This window comes from Herpailurus yagouaroundi, unplaced genomic scaffold, assembly GCF_014898765.1.
Source record: "Herpailurus yagouaroundi ecotype Mexico unplaced genomic scaffold, PumYag 163, whole genome shotgun sequence".
NCBI classification, from domain to species: domain Eukaryota; kingdom Metazoa; phylum Chordata; class Mammalia; order Carnivora; family Felidae; genus Herpailurus; species Herpailurus yagouaroundi.
This window is the reverse complement of record NW_024412404.1, coordinates 57,015,216-57,038,553: the sequence shown is the minus strand read 5'-3', so window position 1 is coordinate 57,038,553 and position 23,338 is coordinate 57,015,216. Positions and strand designations below refer to the sequence as shown.

The window sequence follows — 23,338 nt, the reverse complement described above, 5'->3', positions numbered from 1 at the left end:
ATAGATATAGATATAGATATAGATATAGATATAGATATAGATATAGATATAGATATATAGATATAGACAAGTATAATGGAGTATTACTCAACAATCAAAAAGCATGAAATCTTGCCATCTGCAACTACATGGATGGAACTTGAGGGTATTATGCTAAGTGAAATTAGTCAGAGAAAGACAGATATAGGACTTCACTCATATGTGGAATTTAAGATACAGAACAGATGAACATAAGGGAAGGGAAGCAAAAATAATATAAACATAGGGAGGGGACAATACATAAGAGACTCTTAAATACAGAGAACAAGTTGAGGGTTGCTGGAAGGGTTGGGGGGTGGGCTAAATGGGTAAAGGGCATTAAGGAAGACACTTGTTGGGATGAACACTGGGTGTTATACATAGGGGATGAAACATTGGAATCTACTCTTGAAATCATTATTGCATTATGCTAACTAACTTGGATATAAACTTAAAAATAAATAAATACATAAATAAATAAATAAAAATTTTTAACATGAAAAAAATGCACTAAAACTCAGTAAGAACAGTAAGAATCAGGGGCGCCTGGGTGGCGCAGTCGGTTAAGCGTCCGACTTCAGCCAGGTCACGATCTCGTGGTCCGTGAGTTCGAGCCCCGCGTCAGGCTCTAGGCTGATGGCTCAGAGCCTGGAGCCTGTTTCCGATTCTGTGTCTCCCTCTCTGTCTGCCCCTCCCCTGTTCATGCTCTGTCTCTCTCTGTCCCAAAAATAAATAAAAACATTGAGAAAAAAAAATTTTAAAAAAAGAACAGTAAGAATCTGTGGCATTTGAACCTGACCCATTCCTTCCTTCCTCAATCACAGCCTACTATGATGATGCTGCATCCCAGGTGGATATAGCCCAAACACAGGGCCCCCTCCTCCTCTTCCTCTTCTTCTTCCTCTTCCTAGTCAAGGGCACTGGGACCCTCTTGGGAGGGGCAGGCTGTCAGCATTTCTCAACCCCCCAAGAGGATCAGAGGCTACTATGGTCCCCTCCCTATAGCACCCAAGTCCTGGGATATGGGTGTCATTGAGAGAGAACCTACCACTGTCCCTGGCCCCAGCTGCAGAGACCTGTAATCGCCAAAACAACCTCGGGAAAATAAAACAAAGATGAAGAACTCAAACCGCCTGACTTCAATACCTACCAGAAAACTACGGCCATCAATACAGTGAGGTTCTGGCATCAGGATAGGCACAGAGATTAATGACCAGTATACAAAGCGCAGAAATAGACCCACACTTACACAGTGTATTAGTTTTCACAAAGGTACCAAGGCTATTGGATGATAAATGGAAAGTCTTTTCAATAAATGGTGCTGGAAAAAATGAATATCAATACAGAAGAACCTGACCTTCAAACTCTACCTTGCACAGTGAACAAAAGTCAATTTGAGAAAAGCCTAGATATAAAACAAAAACCACAGCGTTTTTGAAAAAAACATACGAAGGTATCTTCGCAACTGGAGGGTGAGAAAAGATTTTTTTTTAATGTTTATTTTCGTAGGAGAGAGACAGAGCATGAGTGGGGGAAGAGCAGAGAGAGAGGGAGACACAGAATCTGAAGCAGACTCCAGGCTCTGAGCTGTCAGCACAGAGTCTGATGTGGGGCTCGAACTCACAAACTGTGAGATCATGACCTGAGCTGCAGTGGGACGCCTAACCAACTGAGCCACCCAGGCGCCTCCCCCCACTTTTTGTTTTTGAGAAAAGATTTCTTAAACGGGACACAGAAAGCAATAATGATGAAAGAAAAAAAAAAAGGCAAATTAGACTTAATCAAAATTAAAAACTATTGCTTACCAAAAGACACCGTTATGAATATAAAGTGGGAAGCCAGTGATGGAAGAAAATATTCACAAGACATTTCTTTCACAAAGGCTTGTGAAGAGAATAGGAGGAAGCTTCACCAACTAATCAAAAACAGACCAAAAAAAACCCAAAAATTTTTAGTGGCCGAAGGACTTTGTTCAGACCCTGCACCAAGGAAGACATGTGAAGAACCAATAGGTAAATGCAAGTATACACGGCATCATTAGTCGCCAGGGAGATGCAAATTACAAGTACAATGAGATACTACCGCACATGTGCCAACACGCTTCAACTGCAAGAGCCTGATGACACCCAAATGTTGGTGAAGATCAAGGAGCACTTGAAATTTTCACACGCCGCCCGTGGGAATGCGAACTGACACAAGTGTTCGGCAAAAATATCTGGCGGTTTCTTCCAATGTTAAACACATGCCACACTTTTACCCCCCAACGTCACTCACAGCTATTTAACCAAGATAAACGGCATACTGGCACATCAATGCTCCCAGTGGCTTTTATTAACGACTGAAAACACTGGCAAGGATCTGTTTAGCAAAGAGAGAATGGATAAATGATTTGGGGAATATCCGGGACAATGGAATACAGAGAGGGAGGCAAACCATAAGAGACTTTTAAATCTGAGGACAAACTGAGGGTTGACAGGGGGGTGGGGGTGGGAAGGGGTGATGGGCACTGAGGAGGGCAGTTGTTGGGATGAGCGCTGAGTGTCATCTGTAAGTGATGAGTCACTGGAATCTACTCCTGAAGCCAAGACTACACTGTATGTTAGCTGACGAGATAAAACTAAAGAATCTGAACAAAAACAAAAGCAAAAAACCTGAACAGCGGCTCTCCTGAGGCACTGAAGACTGACTCGGAGACATAATGAACCTTCTGGGGTTAAGGAGATACTCTATATTGTGACAGGAACATGGGTGACATAGTATGTGCGTGTATCGGAACTGAATGACGATTTATGTGTTTTGATACAAATTTTACCTTAAACTACCAAAATAATTTTTTAAAAAGCACTGTCAGTACTGAATGGTGGTAGGAAATGGGCAGAGAAACATAAGAAGCAAGCAGGGCAAGGTGTTGTACCTGGGCCACGGGTATTCAGTAGGTTCCTGGTTTGGGTTATAGGTCTGAAACTTTTTATAATAAACAGTTGAAAAAGAAAGACGGAAAAAGGCGTTAGTCTCATATATAACCTTTAACCTTACCCTGGTGTTTTCTTCACAGAAAGCAAATAGTGAGTTGAGTTTTTTTTTTTTTTTAATTATTATTTTTTTTTTTAATTTTTTTTTTCAACGTTTATTTATTTTTGGGACAGAGAGAGACAGAGCATGAACAGGGGAGGGGCAGAGAGAGGGAGACATAGAATCGGAAACAGGCTCCAGGCTCTGAGCCATCAGCCCAGAGCCCGACGCGGGTCTCGAACTCACGGACCGCGAGATCGTGACCTGGCTGAAGCCGGACGCTTAACCGACTGCGCCACCCAGGCGCCCCTAGTGAGTTGAGTTTTTAAGGGAGAGTATTTTATATTAATTAAACAGTATCCATTTTATTTATTTTTTTAAGAAGTTTATTTATTTATCTTGAGGGAGAGAGAAAGAACAAGAAGGGGAAGGGCAGAGCAAGAGGAGAGAGCGAGAATCCCAAGCAGGCTCTCTGCACTGCCAGTACGGAGCCTGGCGTGGGGCTCGAACTCATGAGCCATGAGATCATGACCTGAGCCAAAACTGGACACTGAACCGGCTGAGTCATCCAGGTGCCCCAAACTGTATCAATTTTAAATATATCCTATTTGAGAGGGGCGCCTGGGTGGCTCAGTTGGTTAAGCATCTGACTCAGTTTCAGCTCAGGTCACGATCTCACGGTTTTGTGGGTTCGAGCTTCTCATCGGGCTCTGCACTGACAGTGTGGAGCCTGCTTAGGATTCTCTCTCTCTCCCTCTCTCTTTGCACCTCCCCCACTCATGCTCGCTTGCTCTCTCTCTCTCTCTCTCTCTCTCTCAAAATAAATAAATAAACTTTATCAATCAATCAATCAATCCTATTTGGTCAGACCGGGAACTTGGAGAGTGGATGAATTTAACACACGAGTGATCAACTTCTTCCACACATCTGCCTAATTACCCTAAACAGGGTTGCTCAGCCTGGACACAGTTGACATCTGGGGCAAGATAGCTCTGTGTTGCAGGGCTGTCCCGTGCCCTGCAGGCTGTTCATGGCAGCATCGGTGACCTCTATGTACTAGATGCTAATAGTCCGCCCCCCGATTTGTGACAACCGAAACTTCCTTCGAGACATTGCTAACTGTCCCCCAGGAGGCAAAACTGTCCAGTTGAGAACTACCACCCCAAAACATGCATCCTCAAACAGGACAGCATCACCCGCCCCCCCCCCCCACCAAGGGGAATGAAAACTGGTTCTTGGGGAGATGAAAAAGTCTTAGGTATTATAATTGCTTGTGGCCCTGCAAAGGGTCACAGTACACACACACACAGATACAGTATATTGTTGGCATTAAAATTTCACAGTAGAAAGGAGCAATTATGGGGGGGGGGATGTCTGAGACAAGGAGGAGGGGTGATTGTGAAAGATGAAGAGGTGCCCTCCTATGAAGAGGTCTAGGATTCTGCTTAAAGCAATCATTCCCTCCCCACGTTTGGCAACCCCAGAGCAAGGCTTTCCAATGTGCAGGGGAGTCTTCGTTTGCTTGAGAAAGATGTGGCAAAATAACCACAGTTGCTTCCCAGAACCTCGCAAATTGTCTTTGAAGCTTGAGATGTAGGATGATACAGATTTAGGAGAAAAGCTGTAAGGGGCTCTTGCCAAATCTGATGCCATCCCTCTACACACTAGTGAGACTGGACGTTTTCCTCTAAGTTCTAGAAACCACACTAATTGAGCTGACCCCAGACAAATGACCACCAGTGTGCCCTGGCTGAACCAATGACCTCAGCAGCCGAAACTGCCATTTTATAGCATTTTTTTAAGTTCATTTATTCATCTTGAGAGAGAGCGCGAGAAAGAGAGAGCAAGCGGGGTAGGAGCAGAGAGAGGGAGACAGAGAATCCCAAGCAGACTCCACACTGTCAGCACAGAGCCCAATACGGGGCTTGAACCCACGAACCGTGAGATCGTGACCTGAGCCCAAATCAGGACTCAGATGCCTAACTGACTGAGCCACCCAACAGCATTTTTATCAGAAGAAGGTAGTACGTTTCAAGTTGCTCATCTACCAAAACCCATTCAGCAAAACCCCCGGACAGCAATTTCAATTAACTCAATGATGCAAAAGGACCAAACCTTACAATTTCCTGTTTTCATTTTCCTGTTTCTTTACACAAAAGCTTGCCTAACATTTAACAACCAGCTGGTTTATAATACTGAATATTCATGCTGGACAGGGTCACACCTGGCCAGTTAGTATACATGGGATCTTGTGACCAGTTCTCAATCTGTAGTTAAAATGCATTTAGATTTGTTCAGTGAAAGCAAACTCCCAGACATTCAGCCTTACAAAGACCCTTCAACAGGTGCATGCCACGCTCAAGGACTTGTCAGCAGACGAACATTGAGGCTGAGCAAGAAAGAACCTTCGAACATGGGATACCTCTGCAGCTAAGGTATTAGAGCATTATAGTGGTTGTTTCTGATTTTAAAATGATAGCAGAAGGATAGAACAACAGTGCAATGGCTAATTTCATGTGTCATCATGGATAGGCCAGGGGGCCCAGCTGCTCTGTCAACCTCAGTCTAGATGTTACTGTCAAGATATTTGTAGATGTGATGACCATTTACCATCTTTAAGTCAAGGAGCTCACCCTCCCCAATGTGGCTGGGCCTCGCCCAATCAGTTGAAGGCTTTAAGAGCAAAGACTGAAGTTTCCCAAATAAAATCCTACCTCAAGACTGAAACATGGAAATCCTGCTTGACTTTCCAGGCTGCTGGCTTGCTCTGCCCTTTTTAAACTCAAGACTGCAACGTCACCCGATACCTGAGCTTCTAACCTGCGGGCTGGCCCTACAAATTTCAGGCTGGCCAGACCCACACCCATGCAAACCAGTTCGTTAAAATAACTGCTCTCTCTCTACACACACACACACACACACACACACACACACACACACACTGCTGGTTCTGTTTCTCTGGAGAACCATGACTAATGAAAACAGGAACATAGATTCTACCTTAAATGGAGCTAGTCCATTTAAGTCCACACTGTATGCCAATGAAAAAGCAGGTGGCAGAAAGAATACCTCTCAGAGCCAGGAAAGACAAGTCTACGGCCTGCAGAGGGCGGTGCTGATGAGAAGCCGCTCACCCACCAACAAGAGCCTGCAAAGCTCTGAACTGGAGGCCCCAGGTACTACAGGAGGCAGGGGGAAGGCACAGGATGGACACAGGGAACAGGTGGAAAGACCTTATTAAGAGCAGTTAACGTCTCCACCCCAACCTACAAACCAGAAAGGAAACATCACGTCCCTGACTCTTGAAGAAGATAGAAAGTTCAATTATTTGAGGCTCTGCACTTAGGAAAAGCAGGCAAGTAGAGAACAGGGCCAAACAACCAGGCTGAAAACCAGGGGGTTAAGGGGATGTCTGCAAGGTCACCTGTAAGAACCCAAGCCCCTCAGCCTGGCACCCAGAACACCAGGCTCAGGTACACCCGGCGAGAGCCAGAGGCACCTCCCTGGGAAATGGAAGAGCTCAAAGTAAAGGCCAGAAGCCAGCACTCAGAATCAACCAGTGAAAACCCAGCTCACTCCCCAGTCATCCTTCAGTGAAGACTAATTAAAGAGGTCTGCCCAGTTAGCTTAGAGTTTCCACCTTAAATAAGAATCACAGTAAGGTACATCATGTGAAACTTCAGATGGCCAGACACGGAGAAAGGATTCTAAGAGGTTCCAGACAGGGAAAGAAAAAACAAAACCAAGGAAGGGAAGACTACAAGGCTGTCTCAAACGCACTGTAAACCAGAATCCTGCACAGAAGTGATGTTCTACCTAGAATTCCGCACCCAGCTAAAGAGTCGGATAAAGGCACTTCTGGTATAAATATCTCAAAACGTGCAGCTCCAATGTCTTCTGCTGGGAAATGATAGGAACAGGTGCTTTTCCTCCCAGAGTTCTCCCTGTCCCCGGCTTGGAATTTCCAGCTCCCCAATTCCACAGCACCATGGCAATGCACCTGGTATTTGTTCTTGCCCTAAAGAAGACACCACCACGTCTGACCATCCTGTACCCTCCCCAGGAGCTAACCCAGTACCTACAAAACAGTCAGTGCTCAAGAAGAATCTGTTAAAAGACCATCAGCCAAATACACCTTTTGAATCTTGTCTGTCATGTAAAGAACTGTATCCCACAAGCACCGATTATCCTATATATAAATGCCCCCTTTAAAAAATGAAATAGTTGGTTAAAAACTGAAACATCTGTGTGCACAATTACAGTGCCCTGGACTTGCTTTAGTAATTTTTTTTTAATTTAAGTTTCTTAGAGCAGTTTTAGGTTCACAGCAAAATGAAGAAGGTACACAGAGACTTCCCACAGGACCCCCACCCCCACACACGCACAGTCCCCCTCACTATCAACATCCCCCATCATCTGTTCCAACTGATGGACCTACACGGACAAATCACCCGAAGTCCACAGTTCACATTAGGGATCACTCTTGCTGTTGTGCGTTCTATGGGTTTTGACAAATGCACAATGATACATATCCACTATTCAAGTATTATAGAGAGTAGGTTTCACTGCCCCCAAACTCCTCTATTCTCTCCCTATTTATCCCCGCCCAACCCCAGCCCTCGTGGTAATGCTTTTTCAAACTATTTGTTTGGAGAATAAGCAACAGGTTTTCAGTTTTCTGGGCCATGTCTCCCTTGCAACTGTACAACTCAGCCATTAGAATGTGAAGACCTCCATAGACAATATATAAACAAATGGGCATCGCTGCGTTCCAATAAAACTTTATTTACAGAAACAAGCAGGCACTGGATTTGGCCCACAGGCTGTTGTTTGCTGACAGCCTGACAACCATGTCACTTGATAGATTCTCACCATTTTTACAAGAACGAAGTTTCTTAATAGCTTCACGTGGCATTAATAATTTACTTCTATTTTCTGTCTGAAACCTAACCCTGAAACCATACCCGGTCAGAAGCAGAGACTGCAGTGAAAGACAATTCCCTTTTCAGAATATCCCTGCTTTGAAGCTCCCTTGCCTTTCTCTGCTTTAAATCCCAAATTTCTGGTAACTCTGGAGGGAACACTTGCTCTTTGAAACTGTGATCTCTGTTTTGCCCAGAAGGGTGGCCCGGGCTGCCTTACGGAGCGAGTCCCATACGAAGGCTGCCGTGGGACATGCTGTTTGCCAGCCGAGCACTTCAGCGGAGCACTGACTTGTTTATGGTAAATTGGGAACAAGATCTTTTATTTCCAAAAGAAACCGTTTGCTCTTATGTTCGAAGAAAACCAACTCTCCTGCGGGATGATATGTGGACATCGACCACCTTCTAGTCACTGATTATCTATAAACAGAGCAGGAAGCAAAGCCATGGTTACCTAGCCTGGAAAATTCATCTCAGGAGATCCCATGCTCCAGAACGCCTGTGTCTACTCACTCTAGTGCAACCTACAAAGTTGATTTTACTGAAGGGAGAAGGAGTGTGTGTGTCACAACTGGGGTCCACTAACGTCACCCCACTGAGGCCCAGCACCTCCTCTGAAAACCAAGAGTCATGCCAACCACGAGGCTTCCTGTTAGCCACAGTAAGAAATCCAAAGAACAGCACTGATGGTTTTTCTAAGTGGATGTGGCAGTTCCCTGTAAGGCAATCACTGACCTGTCACAACAAAGAAAGAGAGCAGATAAAAATACTATCATCAACGCCTAGACACAGGGCAGGATTCTGTGTCTGCCAAGTAGTAAAAACCTGTAACTTTTTAAGTAGTGTCTTAAGCAAAAGATAGTAACAGCCTCTGTCAAAAAGCTGGTCTCCCACAGATGCAACATCAGCCATGCATTTGACAGGGCACCTGGCGGACAGCTCTGTCAGCAAATGCATCTGATAGGGAAGGTGTGCTTCTAAAACGAGCACTTTTGTGGGGCCTGGCCCCCACTCTCGAGGACCAGCGGTCTTCTGGGTTGATTTCTTCACACCCAGAGCTATTTCCTTCCCAAGGTCAAATGCAACACGGGATACTAAATTGTGCCGCTGTCCTTGGTCAACCATTGGAAAGCCAGGGTTCAGGTTTTCCCACAGGGGTTCACTTCTTTCTGCTTTTAGCATTGGAAGCCCCTTAAAGCTCAGCACCAAGTCTTTGGGAGGACAGAACATGCCCTAAAACAATAGAGAACTTGAGTGACACTACAGGGACAGAGATGGAGAGCAGACAGGGGTCAAGCCCAGGTGCATGCTGTTCCGGGGCCCTGTACACAGTGGCTGGCATCAGAATGCCAGATGATGAGCAGACAGTAACCGTGCGGTGGGGCATTCCTCCACTGGCACCACAAGTCCTCCAAAACAGACGCTCACTTAAAATGAGACTTCAGAGGGAGCGCCTGGGAGGATCAGTCAGTTAAGCGCCTGACTTCAGCTCAGGTCATAATCTCCCGGTTCGTGAATTCGAGCCCCACGTTGGGCTCTGTGCTAACAGCTTGGAGCCTGGAGCCTGCTTCACATTCTGTGTCTCCCTCTCTCTCTGCCCCTCCCCAACTCATGCTCTGTCTCTCTGTCTCTCTCTCTGTGTCTCTCTCTCTCTCAAATAAACATAAAAAAAAAAAAATGAGACTTCAGAAGGACAAATAAACTCAGAGCGGGAAGTGATTACAAATGGATGTTTTGCCTTAAGTAGCCTCAGAGAAGCTCGGACCCTCCACCTTCATGCACCGCGGGGCCCTCGCTATGGGCATTCTAGGGAAGCACACTCAGTAAGCGTTTTCCCTCAATCTCCCCCGAGACTCTAGAGCCAAACCCCTTCCATTAACTGGTAAGTGTTCAGTCTCAGCCTCTGTATTCTTTTCCCAGGGCTGCCCTTACCGATGACCACCAGCCTGATGGCTAACGACAACAGCAATGTGTTCTCTCACATTCTGGAGCCCAAAAGTCTGAAATCCAGGTGTGGCAGGGTCATGCTCCCCATGAAGCCTCCGGGAGAGGATCCTCCCTTGCCTTCTCCAGCATTTGGTGGCTCCAGGTGGCTCCCTGTGTCACTCTGATCTCTGCCCCCAACTTTACGTGGCCTTCTCACCTGTGTCTCTGTGTCTCAAATATTCCTCTGTCTTTCTCTAATGGGAACATTTGTCATTGGACTTAGGGCCACCCTAAATGCAGGATGAGCCCATCTCCAGATCCTTAATTACCTCTGCTAAGACTATTTTCCAAATAAGGTCATGTTCACAGGTTCTGTGGGCTAAGACTTGGACATATCTTCTGGGGGAACATTATTCAACCCACTATAGTCTCCAACAAACCAGACAAGAGTACGAGTTATTTATTTAAATAAACATGGAGGGCATCTGAGTGGCTCAGTCGGTGAAGCATCTGACTTCGGCTCAGGTCATGATCTCGTGGTTCCTGAGTTCATGTTCCCATGAACTCAAGCCCCTCTTCTCTCTCTCTCTCTCTCTCTCTCTCTCCCCCTCTCCCTCTCTCTGACTCTCTGTCCCTCACTCATTTACGCCAAATACATAAATAAATACAAACATACATACATACATACATACATACATACATACATACATACATCTTCATTGTATTTAAACACTGAAAGCCCTGAGACACTATGGAGTCAGAGGCTGGCATGAAGGTCAACGAAGGGTTCTTGAACAAGTTACTGAGTCTGTCTGAGCTTCACTGTCCTCATGTGTAAAATGGGGATAACCCGACCTGGGGTGGGGGGACCACTGTACAGGTTAACAGCAACTCACTTAGAGTGTCTGGAACCCCAATGTCTTGTTGACAGGGCTCTCGCCTCTAAGGGCTCTGAGCAAAATGTCCACAAGCACCTCAGGATAGTTACTCCTTGATCCAGCCACTATCAGGGAGAAGTACTCAGTCTTAAGTACTTAGAGAAAACAGGAAAGATTAAGGTAACAGACCTGCCAAAGGCAAGTAACGTCAGACCTGTAAGGAATCGAGGACTTCGGGTCACAAGAGTGGCCTCTCTCAAGTGGTCGCCGGTGGCCACAGTGCTTCTCCAATGATCCCAGGATCACCAACCTAAATATACAGCATGCCACTGCCTCTGGACTCCCCGGGACACGAGCTGTGTCTTATTTACCTTTGTGTCCCCCACACCTGGCACAGTGCCTGGCACTTAGTCATTCCGTAAACATTGCCGGAATGAGCCCGGGTATTCTGGAACCTCAGCTCTGGCTACAAACAATAATACGGATGAGTACCGTTGATTTAACGCACGTACTGAGTACTTCACGTATACGTTGAGTGGATTCAATAAGATAACACACCTACACATTTTGTCATGGTGGCTGCTCCAGAAATGACAGCGATCATCATTACTTATTTTAACTCTCGCTCCAATCATGGAAGCATTATCATCCCCATTTTACACAGCGGGAACTGAGGCAGGGGAGGGTCAGTCACACAGCTAATACCTGACTGAACCAGGGTTTGTCACACTTCAAAGACCTATGTGCTCTGCACTACACCGCCCTGCACCTGATTCGTATTACTTAGTGTTGGCTTTAAGGCTGGTCCCAGCTTGCATATCTATAACCAGACTATATATTGGTGTGTGTGTGTGTATGTGTGTGTGTGTGTGTGTGTTTATGTATTTGTATATGTGTATATATGGGCTATAGATTGGTACACACACAATACCGTCACCGAAAGAATGAGCTAGATAAGAACACAGAGCTGAAAAGCTTAAGGTCCCAGAGAACGTGATAAATTCCCTTGCACTGTCAGGCTCCTGAATCGCACTGCCAAAGGGTAAAGTGTCACATGTCACACTCTGCTGAGCTCATAAAAGCAACACATACAATGTCTTGTAAACTCTAGAGCCTCATCCACAGGCTTATTACTTGCTGGCAAATTCTTGTTTCTAAGCCTACAGGGAAGAAGAATGAACTGTGCTCAACATTCACGTCCCAGCACTTTCCTCTCGACCGAAAATCTCAAGGCAAGTGGTCAGGAAACACGACCCAGAATTAAAGAGGGTCCCAGCCACTGTGAACTTACAGGAGGAATGGATGCTGGGGAAGCTTTTGCGGCCCTCGGACACCAGGTCGGGGTCACCCGTGCAGTGCATTTCCGAGTTCATCACTCCATCTGGAAAGCAGCGGTAAAAGAAATCGGGGCGAGGTCTACAAAAGACACCATGGACATTTTCAATATAAAATGCTGCCATCACAAATGAACCCCAAGCTGACCCCCACCACTCCCTGCTGCCCCCAGCTCCTCCTGTCACTGACACCAGAGCTCCCCATGGACCATGGGGGTCTTGGGAGAAGCTCAGGCTTCAGGGTCAGAAAGCTCTGAGTTGGAACTCCCGCTTGGCCACTTACTAGTTTTCTGACCTTGGGAAGGCTATGTAGCCTCTCCCAGCCTCAGTTTCCACATCTGTAAAAGGGGGGGATCGATACCCACCCAGAGGTGAGGTTGTGAGGTTTAGAGGAGATGACTAGATAGGAGGCCCTAAGCACAGTGCCAGAGAAATAGAAGGTGGTTCCTGCCTCCATCCACAGCTCCCATTCAGAGGCTGCTCTCAGGACCCCAGACTCCAGGTTTCTCACGTCCCTACATCTTGAACTTGGATGGCCAATTGCCCCTCGTTGAATAGCAGGCTTCACCTAACTTCACTGAGAGGGAGGACCCGACAACTCGGCTCCATGATGCACAGCTCATGGCCATCCAGGCTGGCCTCTCTGGCCCACATCAAGGGAGGCAGACCTCACAGGAAGTGGGCGGAAGCTGGCCCCCTGAGGTCAAGCCACCTGTCGCAGACACAGCCAGCATTGACTGAGCCCTTCCTGGGGACTAGGCACAGTGCTGGGCACTGCACGAGCATCATAACGTATGCTTCTTATGCCATCCCTGGGACTTCCTTCATCTTACAGTTGCAAAAATGAAGGTTTAGAAAGGTAATACTCCTGCCCAAGGTCACATACAACCAGTAAGTGGCAAAAGCAAGCAATTGGATTCTTGCACCAACACACTTCACCCCATGTTTTTTTGTCTCCCTCAGGTGAGAATTTTTACACAGATGGGTGATAGCCAATCATTTACCATTAATTCAACTAATATTTGCTGAAGGCCAGCCATGGGCAAGGCTCTGCTAGTTCTATAAACGCTAGGGCCCTTTTCTGCACATATTGGGTCACGCTGACTTCCTGATCTTCCCAGCTCTCGGATCTAGGCCCAATAATAGTCTATCAATATCTATAACCTATCAATAATCAGAATCAATAATCTATCAGAGCTGCTGGTGTACTCTCTCTCCCCTTATCGGCTAATGTTCTCCAAATGTAGTTATTCACCTACTGAACCAGAACCTTAGAGCAGACAAGGCCTGGGAACCAGCATTTTATTGGGGCCTCACAGCAACTCTAAACAGAAAGTTGGAAGAATACCACAGCCCCAGGTGATGCATGGCCCAATCTGTATCCACCTTCTGCCCTCTTGCTATCTGGCCAGCACCCTCCACCAGGTAGATAATCAGTAAATGATGAGGTTCTGAGAGGGGAGCTAACCTGTCCATGGCCAACAGTCAGTCAAGGCTGAAGTCAGGCCTCAAATTCAGGTCTTTCGACCATTCACCTCTATGGAGACCAGCTCACTGCTGGAGCAGTCAACAGAGAGGCAAGATAAATGGAGAAGAGGAATCGCTTCCCATGTGCCAATCCACAGATGACCTTGAGAGTCTAAGCCATTTGTTTCTTTTTGCAACTTACCTTCCCACTATCAACTTAATAGTGTTTGTGCAGACTCCATTCAAAGCAAGAGCCAAGGATACTGCTACAAAACAAAACCAACAGACAGAAAAATAATGAGCTGGTTCCCAATCACAATCATCATCCTCATCATCGTCAACATCATCATCAACATCATCATCAACATCACTGTTCCATGATAATACTATTCGATTTATGACCATAGAAATATGAACCAATACTTTAAAAAAACAGAGGTAAGTCTGCATGGCTAGAGTAAAATATAATTAAGACAAGACTCCGGAGGGTGACTCATAAAATGCCAAGCCCCTATGACATGAAATTTATCTCTCCTCCCTGACTTTTTAATATTTTTAATATTGGAAAGGAACACATCCATTATGTTCTGGCCTGATAGGAACAGATTTAATATTACAGCATATAGAATTCCTCTTAGTGGTAGCAAGAAACTAACATTTTTCTTTCTTTCTGGCAATCTTCTCAAACATAATTCTAATCACAGCATCTGCTGGTATCCGTCTTCGGAGCAGGACATTCCCACTTGGCGATTATCTCTTTGTTGACTCTTCACCGGCTGACAGCTGTCCATTCGTTATCAAACAAATCACTTTCTGAGAAGGTAAACAGTCCCAACACCTCACTGGGTTTTGAGAAGGTTGGCCAGGTGGTACTTTTTTGCCATCTAAGGCAGTAGGAACTTCTGGAATATATTATTTAAAAATATACAGCATGGAAACTTTCTCTAAGTGGCTTGGAAGGATTTTGCTGGCTGAAGTACAGATCATCCAAAGGGAGAGAGCTTTCCCTGCAAGGACCTCCCAGGTCTCTCCCATATTTATCAAGACCTCACAAAAGGCAAGCCAACATAATGGAAGGTCAAATGCCGTGCATAAGCGATAAAAACCTATTGACGCCCCCATTCCATTGTCTTGTTGAATAATAAAACATATAAGCTACCGTTTCCCTTTGGCAAATATTAACTGTTCAATAGTAGCTGAGATTTATGGAAGAAAATAGCAGTGGCGGGACATTTCCAGGAAGGGACTGCCTGGACCAGTTCATGGTCATCAAGGGAGACAAATGTGTTCTGCAAGCAGAAAGTACTATGGAATGGCTGACACAGTCACTGAGGGCACCGGCCACAGAGATTGATACAAAACCTGTCTGCTTTTAACAAGTCATGGGAAGCAGAGAGAATGGGAGGGACCGGTTCAAATGAATACTTTTGTCAAAGGGAAACAAATTACCTAAGAGCGAGACATGCAACAACTGGCCATATCTGAGTGTGGCAGCAAAGGATGGATGGGCCACCAGTGTGAAGAGCAGAGCAAGAGTCACAGCCGCGCACTGCCATTAACACACCAAGCAGGCGACCGGGATGTATAAATCGGAAGCGAGCATGGGGGAATTCAGAGAGATCCCGCTGATTACATCCTGTACACACAGACCCTTCCTTCTGAAATGCTGGCTTCCCTCCTCTCTTGCCACCTCAGAACACTGCTGAGAGGTCTCCTTTGCAGAGAGGAGGGAAAATGCCCTGAGCTACCTTCACTGATGTATTCTCCCCAGAGCTGTAACAATTCACAGGCTGTGGGATCACCCTGCAGGACTGGGATCTTTTCCTGCTAGAGCTGGTTTGGCAGACTCACTGCTGGGTTTTCCCAGCTGGGTCAGACTCCTTTTGATTCGGGTCCTAGCATGGCCTCAGCACCGAGGAGGTCTCCGGAAACAAGCATTGCTAGCTGATCTCCCAACGCCCTTAGGGAATTTCATAGACCGCTACATGGATCCAGAACACCATACATGTCCCCAGCCTCAGCACCGGCTGGGTTTATTGTAACACAGGGCAGTTCTTTGAAAAGTTTCAAGTAGCTGAACTAGAAAATGTGTAGATGCGATGTAACCACCAACAGCTGGCAACTTCACTCTCTGATCTAAAAACCTGAAGGAGACAGAAGACAATCGGGCTCCTAACTGGTGCTATTTAGGGTGAAAGTCATCTCAGCATTCTGGAAGTAAACTGAACTGATTATTTTTGCCTGAATAGTACAACCCCTGGGGGACCAATATGGGGGCCTCTCACTGATACCAGAGGGCAGGCTGGGCCCAGATCAGATGCATGAAAGGCTGGCCGAGCAGGAAATGAATGGCCCCAATCAGGGATGTTTGTTGACTAACAATAACCCAGTGGGTCTGTTTCATAAGGGCTGTGTTTACAACATCCCACAGCACAGTGGGTTTGAGAGAATTACGCAAACAAAACCAAAGACAAACCAGACTATGTCCGATAAAGAAATTCAAAGTGAAGTGTCCAGTGAGTTAGCCTCTGAGAGGCCTGTATTGAGAACAATACTGCTTATGTGCATCCCAAAGGATTAGAGGGCTTTTGCTGTTACTTTGCTTGTTGGGAATTCAGCACTGTTGTATTTCCATAACAGGGGTCTCTGTTATGCCAATCGGCTGTTCTGCAGCCAAACCCCTAAAAGCCGGATGCTGCATGGGGGCAACCCTCACCCATCTTGTTCCACGGCACACGCACAAAGGTGGCCACTGTGGACATGCAGATAAAGGAAGGACTTGGGATTCAGGTCTGCTAAAGAAGGGACCTGAACACTAAACCACTCTCACTGAGAAAGTCCTGAACTCCAGATAACACTGGAAACACTACACGTGATTTTCTGTCCTTGGTTTTTAAAGATTACTCTTCCAGCCCCCTACTTCCAAGGCTTCCTAAAAGAAGTTATTTAAAAAAAAAAAAAAAAAAACCACCTGTGTACAACAGGAGGCTCTTTATCATTTTTACAGGGCAAGCTCTCATTTATTTAGGCAAACAGAACATCCAATAACTCCACCTTCTGTGTTAACATATAGGAGGCAGGATATGGTGTGCAATTTCTAAATGTCACTCTAAGGGAGATTTAGCAGAAAATGAAAAGGTCTAGAGAAGTAACTTACTGCCATAACAACACACAACTCCAAAAGCTGGCAGTAAATTATAACCATAACCATGAGAGACAGGTCTTACCCACAGTCATATTACCTTGGGACTCGGTTCCAGGGGAGCAACTAGAATAAAAAGTAAGGCAAAGGACTGCCAGGTCAACTGAGATGACTCCCAGTAGGATGTTTCAGGGACCATGGGAATATTTATCCAAACACTGCCCTGGCTGCTCCACCCCCATGTGGAGGGCACTATGCCCTCCTTGGAAAAACTGACTTTTCTGCCACATCAGCTGAGGGGACTGAGATCATGTGACTGCCAAATCCCCAAACCACAGATAAGCAGCCAGGTAAACACTTGACCTGAGATAGGGCACCTATAGGCTGGCCAGGGACTCATGACTTTTGTGTCCGGGTATGAAAAATGGGCTGAGCCAGAGGGTCTGCCCAGGAAGTCTGGTCCATTAGATGCAGAGGTACTTGGAGGTGGGCATTGGAGGTGACAGTCCTATGGGTGTGGGGCGGGAGCCTACCGCTGCAAGCTCGAACCCCATAGAAATCAAAAGTATGGGGCAGCAGAAATGATGGGCCCACTGGAGGATTAGGCAGGACACCTGAGAAGTAGAGGGAAGGCACATTACAGAGAGAAGCATGTCTCTATCCCTGTCCCGATGGCCCGGCTCCCTATTCTAGTTCCCATACTGCTCCTCTGTCCCTTTTCCCCCTATTCGTGGCTATCTGTGAGATTGCTGATATAACCCTGTAACTAAACCCCTAATTTATGTGAGCTAATTGGAGAGAGATTCTGTTCTGTTCAATTAGAGCCTAACCCAAGCCTGGTTATGTAAGAAATGTTCCCTGTCCTGTGTCAGAGCACAAAGCCCCTTAACTGTTCTGCCTAGCCAAGATTTTGCCCTTACACTCATTCTTGTACCAAAAAAAGAGAAGACCATGTTTTGCTACCTTTTCATTTCCTCAAAGCCTAATAATTTACAAACACACCCTCAGAGGGGCAATATCTCATTTTTCCAGATATATTATCTAACTGAATAATAAAGTCCATACAACACATCAAAAACACAGTTTATGTAAGAGTTTGGATAGCTTTTATGAGGTGTCAAAAAATAAACATAATTCAGTTTTCCTAAGGATCAGAAAGCTGAAAACCTGGCTATTGGGTATTATTTGGGTTACTCAGCAAGCCAATTACCTTTGCTTTCTCTTAATATTGTCATTTACTCAGTCCTTTAACTAATATGCAGATCATAAAAATGGGTTTAATCTTAAAAATGTCAAACTTGCGTCACATGCAGATACAGCTCAGCTTGGGGAGAATTTGTTACAACGGTCTTATAATCAATGGCAAAGACTACAACACTCTCTATACAATAAAAATTGCTTAATTTTAGAAATGTCCCCAAAAAGATGAGTTATAGAGTTTATTTCCGAATTCTGTTATATTTTACATCTGCTTTTGCCCATTTGTGCCTCCAGCCAATGGTGACAGGTCAAGAAATCTGTGCCTGATTTCTGAATTGCCTGTAATTTATTAGTCACAAATGTGGGATTTGGCAGTCAATAGTGACAGTTTCAGATCATCTTTGCCTTACCACTAAGAGCTACCCTGCTCCTGTGCCTGAGTAGCACAGATCTGGGATGTACAGACGGACATTCACATTCAGCACAATGGACAGCAGCCAGGCAGCCACCGAAGGTAAGGTGTTTTTTACCATCTGCAAATTGGCTCTTCTTAGGGCTAAAAGTTTACCTTCTCTTGTTTCTCCCAAGTTTAATTTGACCAAGAGAAAAATCAGCTGGGTCCAACAGAGATTTTTTAAATCTACTGATCTAATTAAGTTCAGCCCCATCCCCTAGAGCAAGAACTGTGAATACTCTACCTAAGAAGGCTTCCTTAATTTCAGTCTTGTCTGTTCGCCGGATAATTTTCACCACACAAATAACAGCCAGGGGTGTGAGGAAAGAAATTGCCTGGAAAAAATAACAAATAATCCCTTATGAGGACAGCAGTTTGCTATCAGAGGGCTGACTGATAATTAGTTCAAGTTAGTTTCATTTAGACTCACTAGTTGAATGATGTTACTGAACTCCTGACCTCAAAGAAGGAGGATTTATGTCTATACTTAGAGATTCTGACGACTTAAAAAAAAATTGGAGGTCTGATTGTGGGTTATAATTGATTTGCAATTGCTGGGAGCCACCTTTAAAGTGGTGGCTTTTTAGGTTTTTTGTTTGTTTGTTTTTTGTTTTTTTTAATGTTTATTTCTGAGGGGCGCCTGGGTGGCGCACTCGGTTAAGCGTTCGACTTCAGCCAGGTCACAATCTCGCGGTCCGTGAGTTCGAGCCCCGCATCAGGCTCTGGGCTGATGGCTCGGAGCCTGGAGCCTGTTTCCGATTCTGTGTCTCCCTCTCTCTCTGCCCCTCCCCCATTCATGCTCTGTCTCTCTCTGTCCCAAAAATAAATAAAAAACGTTGAAAAAAATTTAAAAAAAAATGTTTATTTCTGAGAGAGAGAGGGAGGGAGACACAGAGTGTGAGCAGGGGAGGGGCAGAGAGGGAGACACAGAATCCGAAGCAGACTCCAGGCTCTGAGCTGTCAGCACGGAGCCCAATGTGGGGCTCGAACCCACGAGCTGAGAGATCGTGACCTGAGCCGAAGTTGGACACCCAACTGACTGAGCCACCCAGGCGCCACAGAGTGGTGGCTTTTTAAACAGGGAAGAATAGCCTATAATGATGACTCATCTTTGCCAGAGGACCCCCTCACATCCTCCACTGCAGAAAGAACCCTTGGCCTCCCATCCCCATCTCTCTGGCAACACATTGGACTTGCTTGGAGTCAATCGATTCATTTTCTTTGATGTTCTTTTACTGAATTTCATTTCCTCCACAAAGCAGAGTTTAATACTTTTGCTTACCGTCTCCCTTCCTTTCTTCCATCTCCTCCCCTCCCTTGGCCCAAAGCACACAGAAAAGTACAATAAGTGTTTAATGAATCAAGCTGGTGGGATTCAGATGCAAGCAACATTGATTACAGAGCGCTCTATGAGGCAGGAACTATGTTTGGGTAGCATCGGGCACCGGTGTCTCTTAAATCCTCATGATGACTCTGTGACTATCTTTGCCAGGCTTGGGGACTAAATGATGTGCCCAAGGACATACAGCTGGTGAGTAGCAAGGCCAGGCTTTGGAGACCAGGTTTTCTGCCTGCCATATCTAGCCTTTATTCAGCATTCTACAATTAGTAAGTTGTTTTCAACATTCCAACAACCAGGAGAACAGTATTGAAGTTACTTCCTTACTGATTATAACACCTCAGGAAATAATATCAGAAGGGACTAATTACCTCACAAATTCACAACTGACCTAATACACAGTGGTAGGAAGGGTGGGGTTTGGTGACTATTGACCGATAGTGGTCACACCTTTGGAAATCTCCACCTGTAATGCAATGCCACTTTTTGGAAAGGGACTTTCTAATGGGGATAGGCTTGGCTAGAAGACACTTTTCTTTTATAAAAACAATTCACCCAAATGAACACAGTCTTTCAAAACGACCGGAGATGCTCTACACACTTGCTGCAACTAGATTGCAAGAGCTCAGCACATCCTGGGGTCTCCTCTCTGGGAACCATCTTCAGAGGCAGCTCATGAGACAGGAGAAAACCCCTCCCCTTGCTGGCTGGTTTCTTTCCCATTACAATGGCACTTACCAGCTGGATGAGCCTCCTTATCAGCTGTGGTCCTGAATGACTTAGCTGTTTAAACACCAAATCAGCAAGTCCTATCACCATGGAAGGTATTCAGAAGAATGTGGCACCAGTCTAAGGGCAGCTGTATAAGAGGAGATTCAGAACTAAAGCAGAGAAGCAGAAGATTTCCCCAAGGGCGACTGGAAAAGGCAATGCTCACTTGTGCATTAATACCTCCAGCGACATCTGTGAAAGTTCCCAGGGGTGCCTGGGTGGCTCTCACACTTGAATAACAGTCGGGTTCATTACAAAGCTGAGTCCCTCAAGTAGCCTTACAAGACCCGTCTGGGAATCTACATTTTGTACCAGGTGTCTCAAATGATACTGATGCTGGTGAGTCAGAGGTTTGACTTGCGCATTTAGTGTTTCAAGAGTGATGATGGAAGCCCCTGCTTACTTAAGTCCAAAGTTACAGTCAAGGTCCAAGAAGTCCTTAGCTCCCTGTTTCCTCTCATGTCAGACACGCAGACGAGGCCACACACTCCCCAATAGGGAAAAGCAGCTCACTCAACAGTGAATGGCGCACAGTGACCCCACTGATACTCAAACCTTAAATACCAGAATAGCGCAGGACTGGAGACAACATTACAAGGCAATCCCGGATGGAATACTCTAAGGTAAGACTGACATAAAACCCCAGAAAAGATACGAGTTGGCAAGACCTTGCCTACCTCAGAGGCTGCCTACAGGAGATCCTGAGCTGGAGTGTACCAACCAAGAGGAGACAGGGACACCACAGGGGAGACCGATAGCTCCAGGCCCATGAGCAGGAGCCGGAGAAGGCATCAGGACCACCCAGTGGCTCCAGGCTCGCAGCCTGATGGCAAGGGGATCTCCCTGAGCACCGCTTCCTGTCTCAGCTCCCCCCCAACTCTGATGGCCCAACCAGAGCCATCACTTAATTTCACCCCTTCTACAACTTTCCTATGTAGATGCACATTGGTCTGTTTTCTAGAACCACCAAGAAACTACTTCCTAGGCCTATGCTAGTCACCCAGGAGGGCGAGGGCTCCCCAGCTCATGAGCTTCACATGAGGGAATGCATCAGAGGAAGAGCCACAGCCATCATCCAGGCAGCCACAGAAATGTCTGTGCCTGAGGGTGTAGCCATCTTTCTTTCCTCCCCTCATCCTAATGACACTTGGGCTCCGATCCCACTTCTTCTTCCTGGAAACATATCTGCCGTATCCTTGGACAGCACAGTCTTCAAGTCAGCATAGCCCGAGACATATTTACATGTGTCATCTCTCCCCCTTTTTACCAAGATTTTCCAACTAAAAGGTAGATTTAAGAGATTAAGCCCCAGAAGCCGACCCATTAGGAAAACAACTTCCTTCTGGGCGGAAGCACCCCCGAACTGAGTAAGAGGAGTGGACACAAGAATGGGTACCCCCCTTTCACCCAACAAACCAGACTGAATGAAATCCAGGGCACACCCCTTCCACCGCTCCTGCAAAAGCCTTTAAAGGCGGCTGCTCCGCTGCCTGAGCCCTTGGAGACAAAGACACACAGACAGGAAGTGGGGGTGACCACTTCTACTTCCAAACAGATGTGGACATGTAGGACAAAGAGGCAGGCAAAATTTCCCCTGCTATTGTCTTCCCTTAGGTTAACTTTTCCAAGCTTTGAATGTTTTTTAAATCCTGGGAATGAGCCCAGTGGAAAGACAGTGAATGCTGAGGGCTTATTAAGAGGGACCGGAGAGAGACCAGAACGATGAATTCCAGCCAACCACTACTGCAGGACGCGGAAAACAGGCTGAACCCTTCTCCATGCTTGAGTTTCCCTCACTAGTTACGAGAACAGAGGGCTGCCCCGCGTACGGACGTAAGTGTGATAAACAGCGCTAATGTGCTCTGAAAACTTAATTAGGACCATGGTATGTTCTGGGCATTTCATGCAAATTAACATATTAACACACGTTTACTTTATGGATAGGAAACTAAGGCACAGAGAGGTTAAGCAACCTGCTGAAAGGCACACAGCTACTGAGTTGAAGTGGAGATTTATACCCAGACTGTTTTTATATCAAGCTCTGGGATTTTAGCCATGGTGTTATAGCAGTTCTCACCTTAGAAGTAAGAAGCATTAATAAAACATGGTAAATGCCTTTTCTCTGGAGTTGGAGGGGGAAGTAAGGGGGCTCACATCCGGGAACATGGGCAAGTCACAGAAATGTTAGGGACAGCTGTCATGGTTTCAGCACCTACTATGTGTGATGGGCTTCCCTCACATTTGTCTAATCTTCTAACTACTCTCCTGCGGGAAACATCCTCCTCACACAGCTAACAAAACCGAGAAAGAAATGAATTCTCAAAGGCACGCACCCGGTGGGCCTAGAAACCCCAACCTGCACTTCCGTGCTGCCTGGGCTGGAGTCTTGAATCGCAGCGATCACCTTGGTCCAAATGCCTCATCTTACAGGTGAGGAAACTGAGGCTGAGATCATTCTTGCATTAAAGAATGGCTTTGTAAGCTACTAATTAACTGTAGCGCACAGAACCCAAATATCAAGATAATATATCTCAGTCATCAGGCAGGGCCCATTTTGTGACTGGTTTTGCCTGGTGCTATTATACAGGCTGAGAAACACAACGTGCAGAACAGACTCCGATTAAGGAGAGCTGGGTTCAAGCTCCAGCTCTGACGCTTACCAGCTCTGTGGCCATGATCAAGTCACTCAACCTCTTCACCTTTGGATCTCCGTTTTCTCATCTCTAAGATGGGTGCAACAATACCATCCATAATAAATATTGCTACTGGGATTTAAATTCACCAGCAGTTACTGAATGCTTCCTCTGTACCACACACTAAACAAGGCACTGGAAGTCTATCACCCCACTTGATGCTCTCAACACTGTAGGAGGGG

At 45.9% G+C, this 23,338-nt stretch overlaps 1 protein-coding gene across 1 annotated transcript in view; it reads right to left on the bottom strand.

The window, feature by feature from the left end:
• Positions 1–23,338, bottom strand: part of PLPP4 (phospholipid phosphatase 4) — a 175,033-nt gene that overhangs the window by 52,650 nt on the left and 99,045 nt on the right. The window contains exons 6-8 of the mRNA XM_040486928.1: positions 18,598–18,688; positions 13,760–13,823; positions 12,048–12,172 (exon numbers count right to left, since the gene is read on the bottom strand). Of these exons, the coding sequence (XP_040342862.1) occupies positions 12,048–12,172; positions 13,760–13,823; positions 18,598–18,688 (280 nt within the window). The remainder of the gene's footprint in view (positions 1–12,047; positions 12,173–13,759; positions 13,824–18,597; positions 18,689–23,338) is intronic.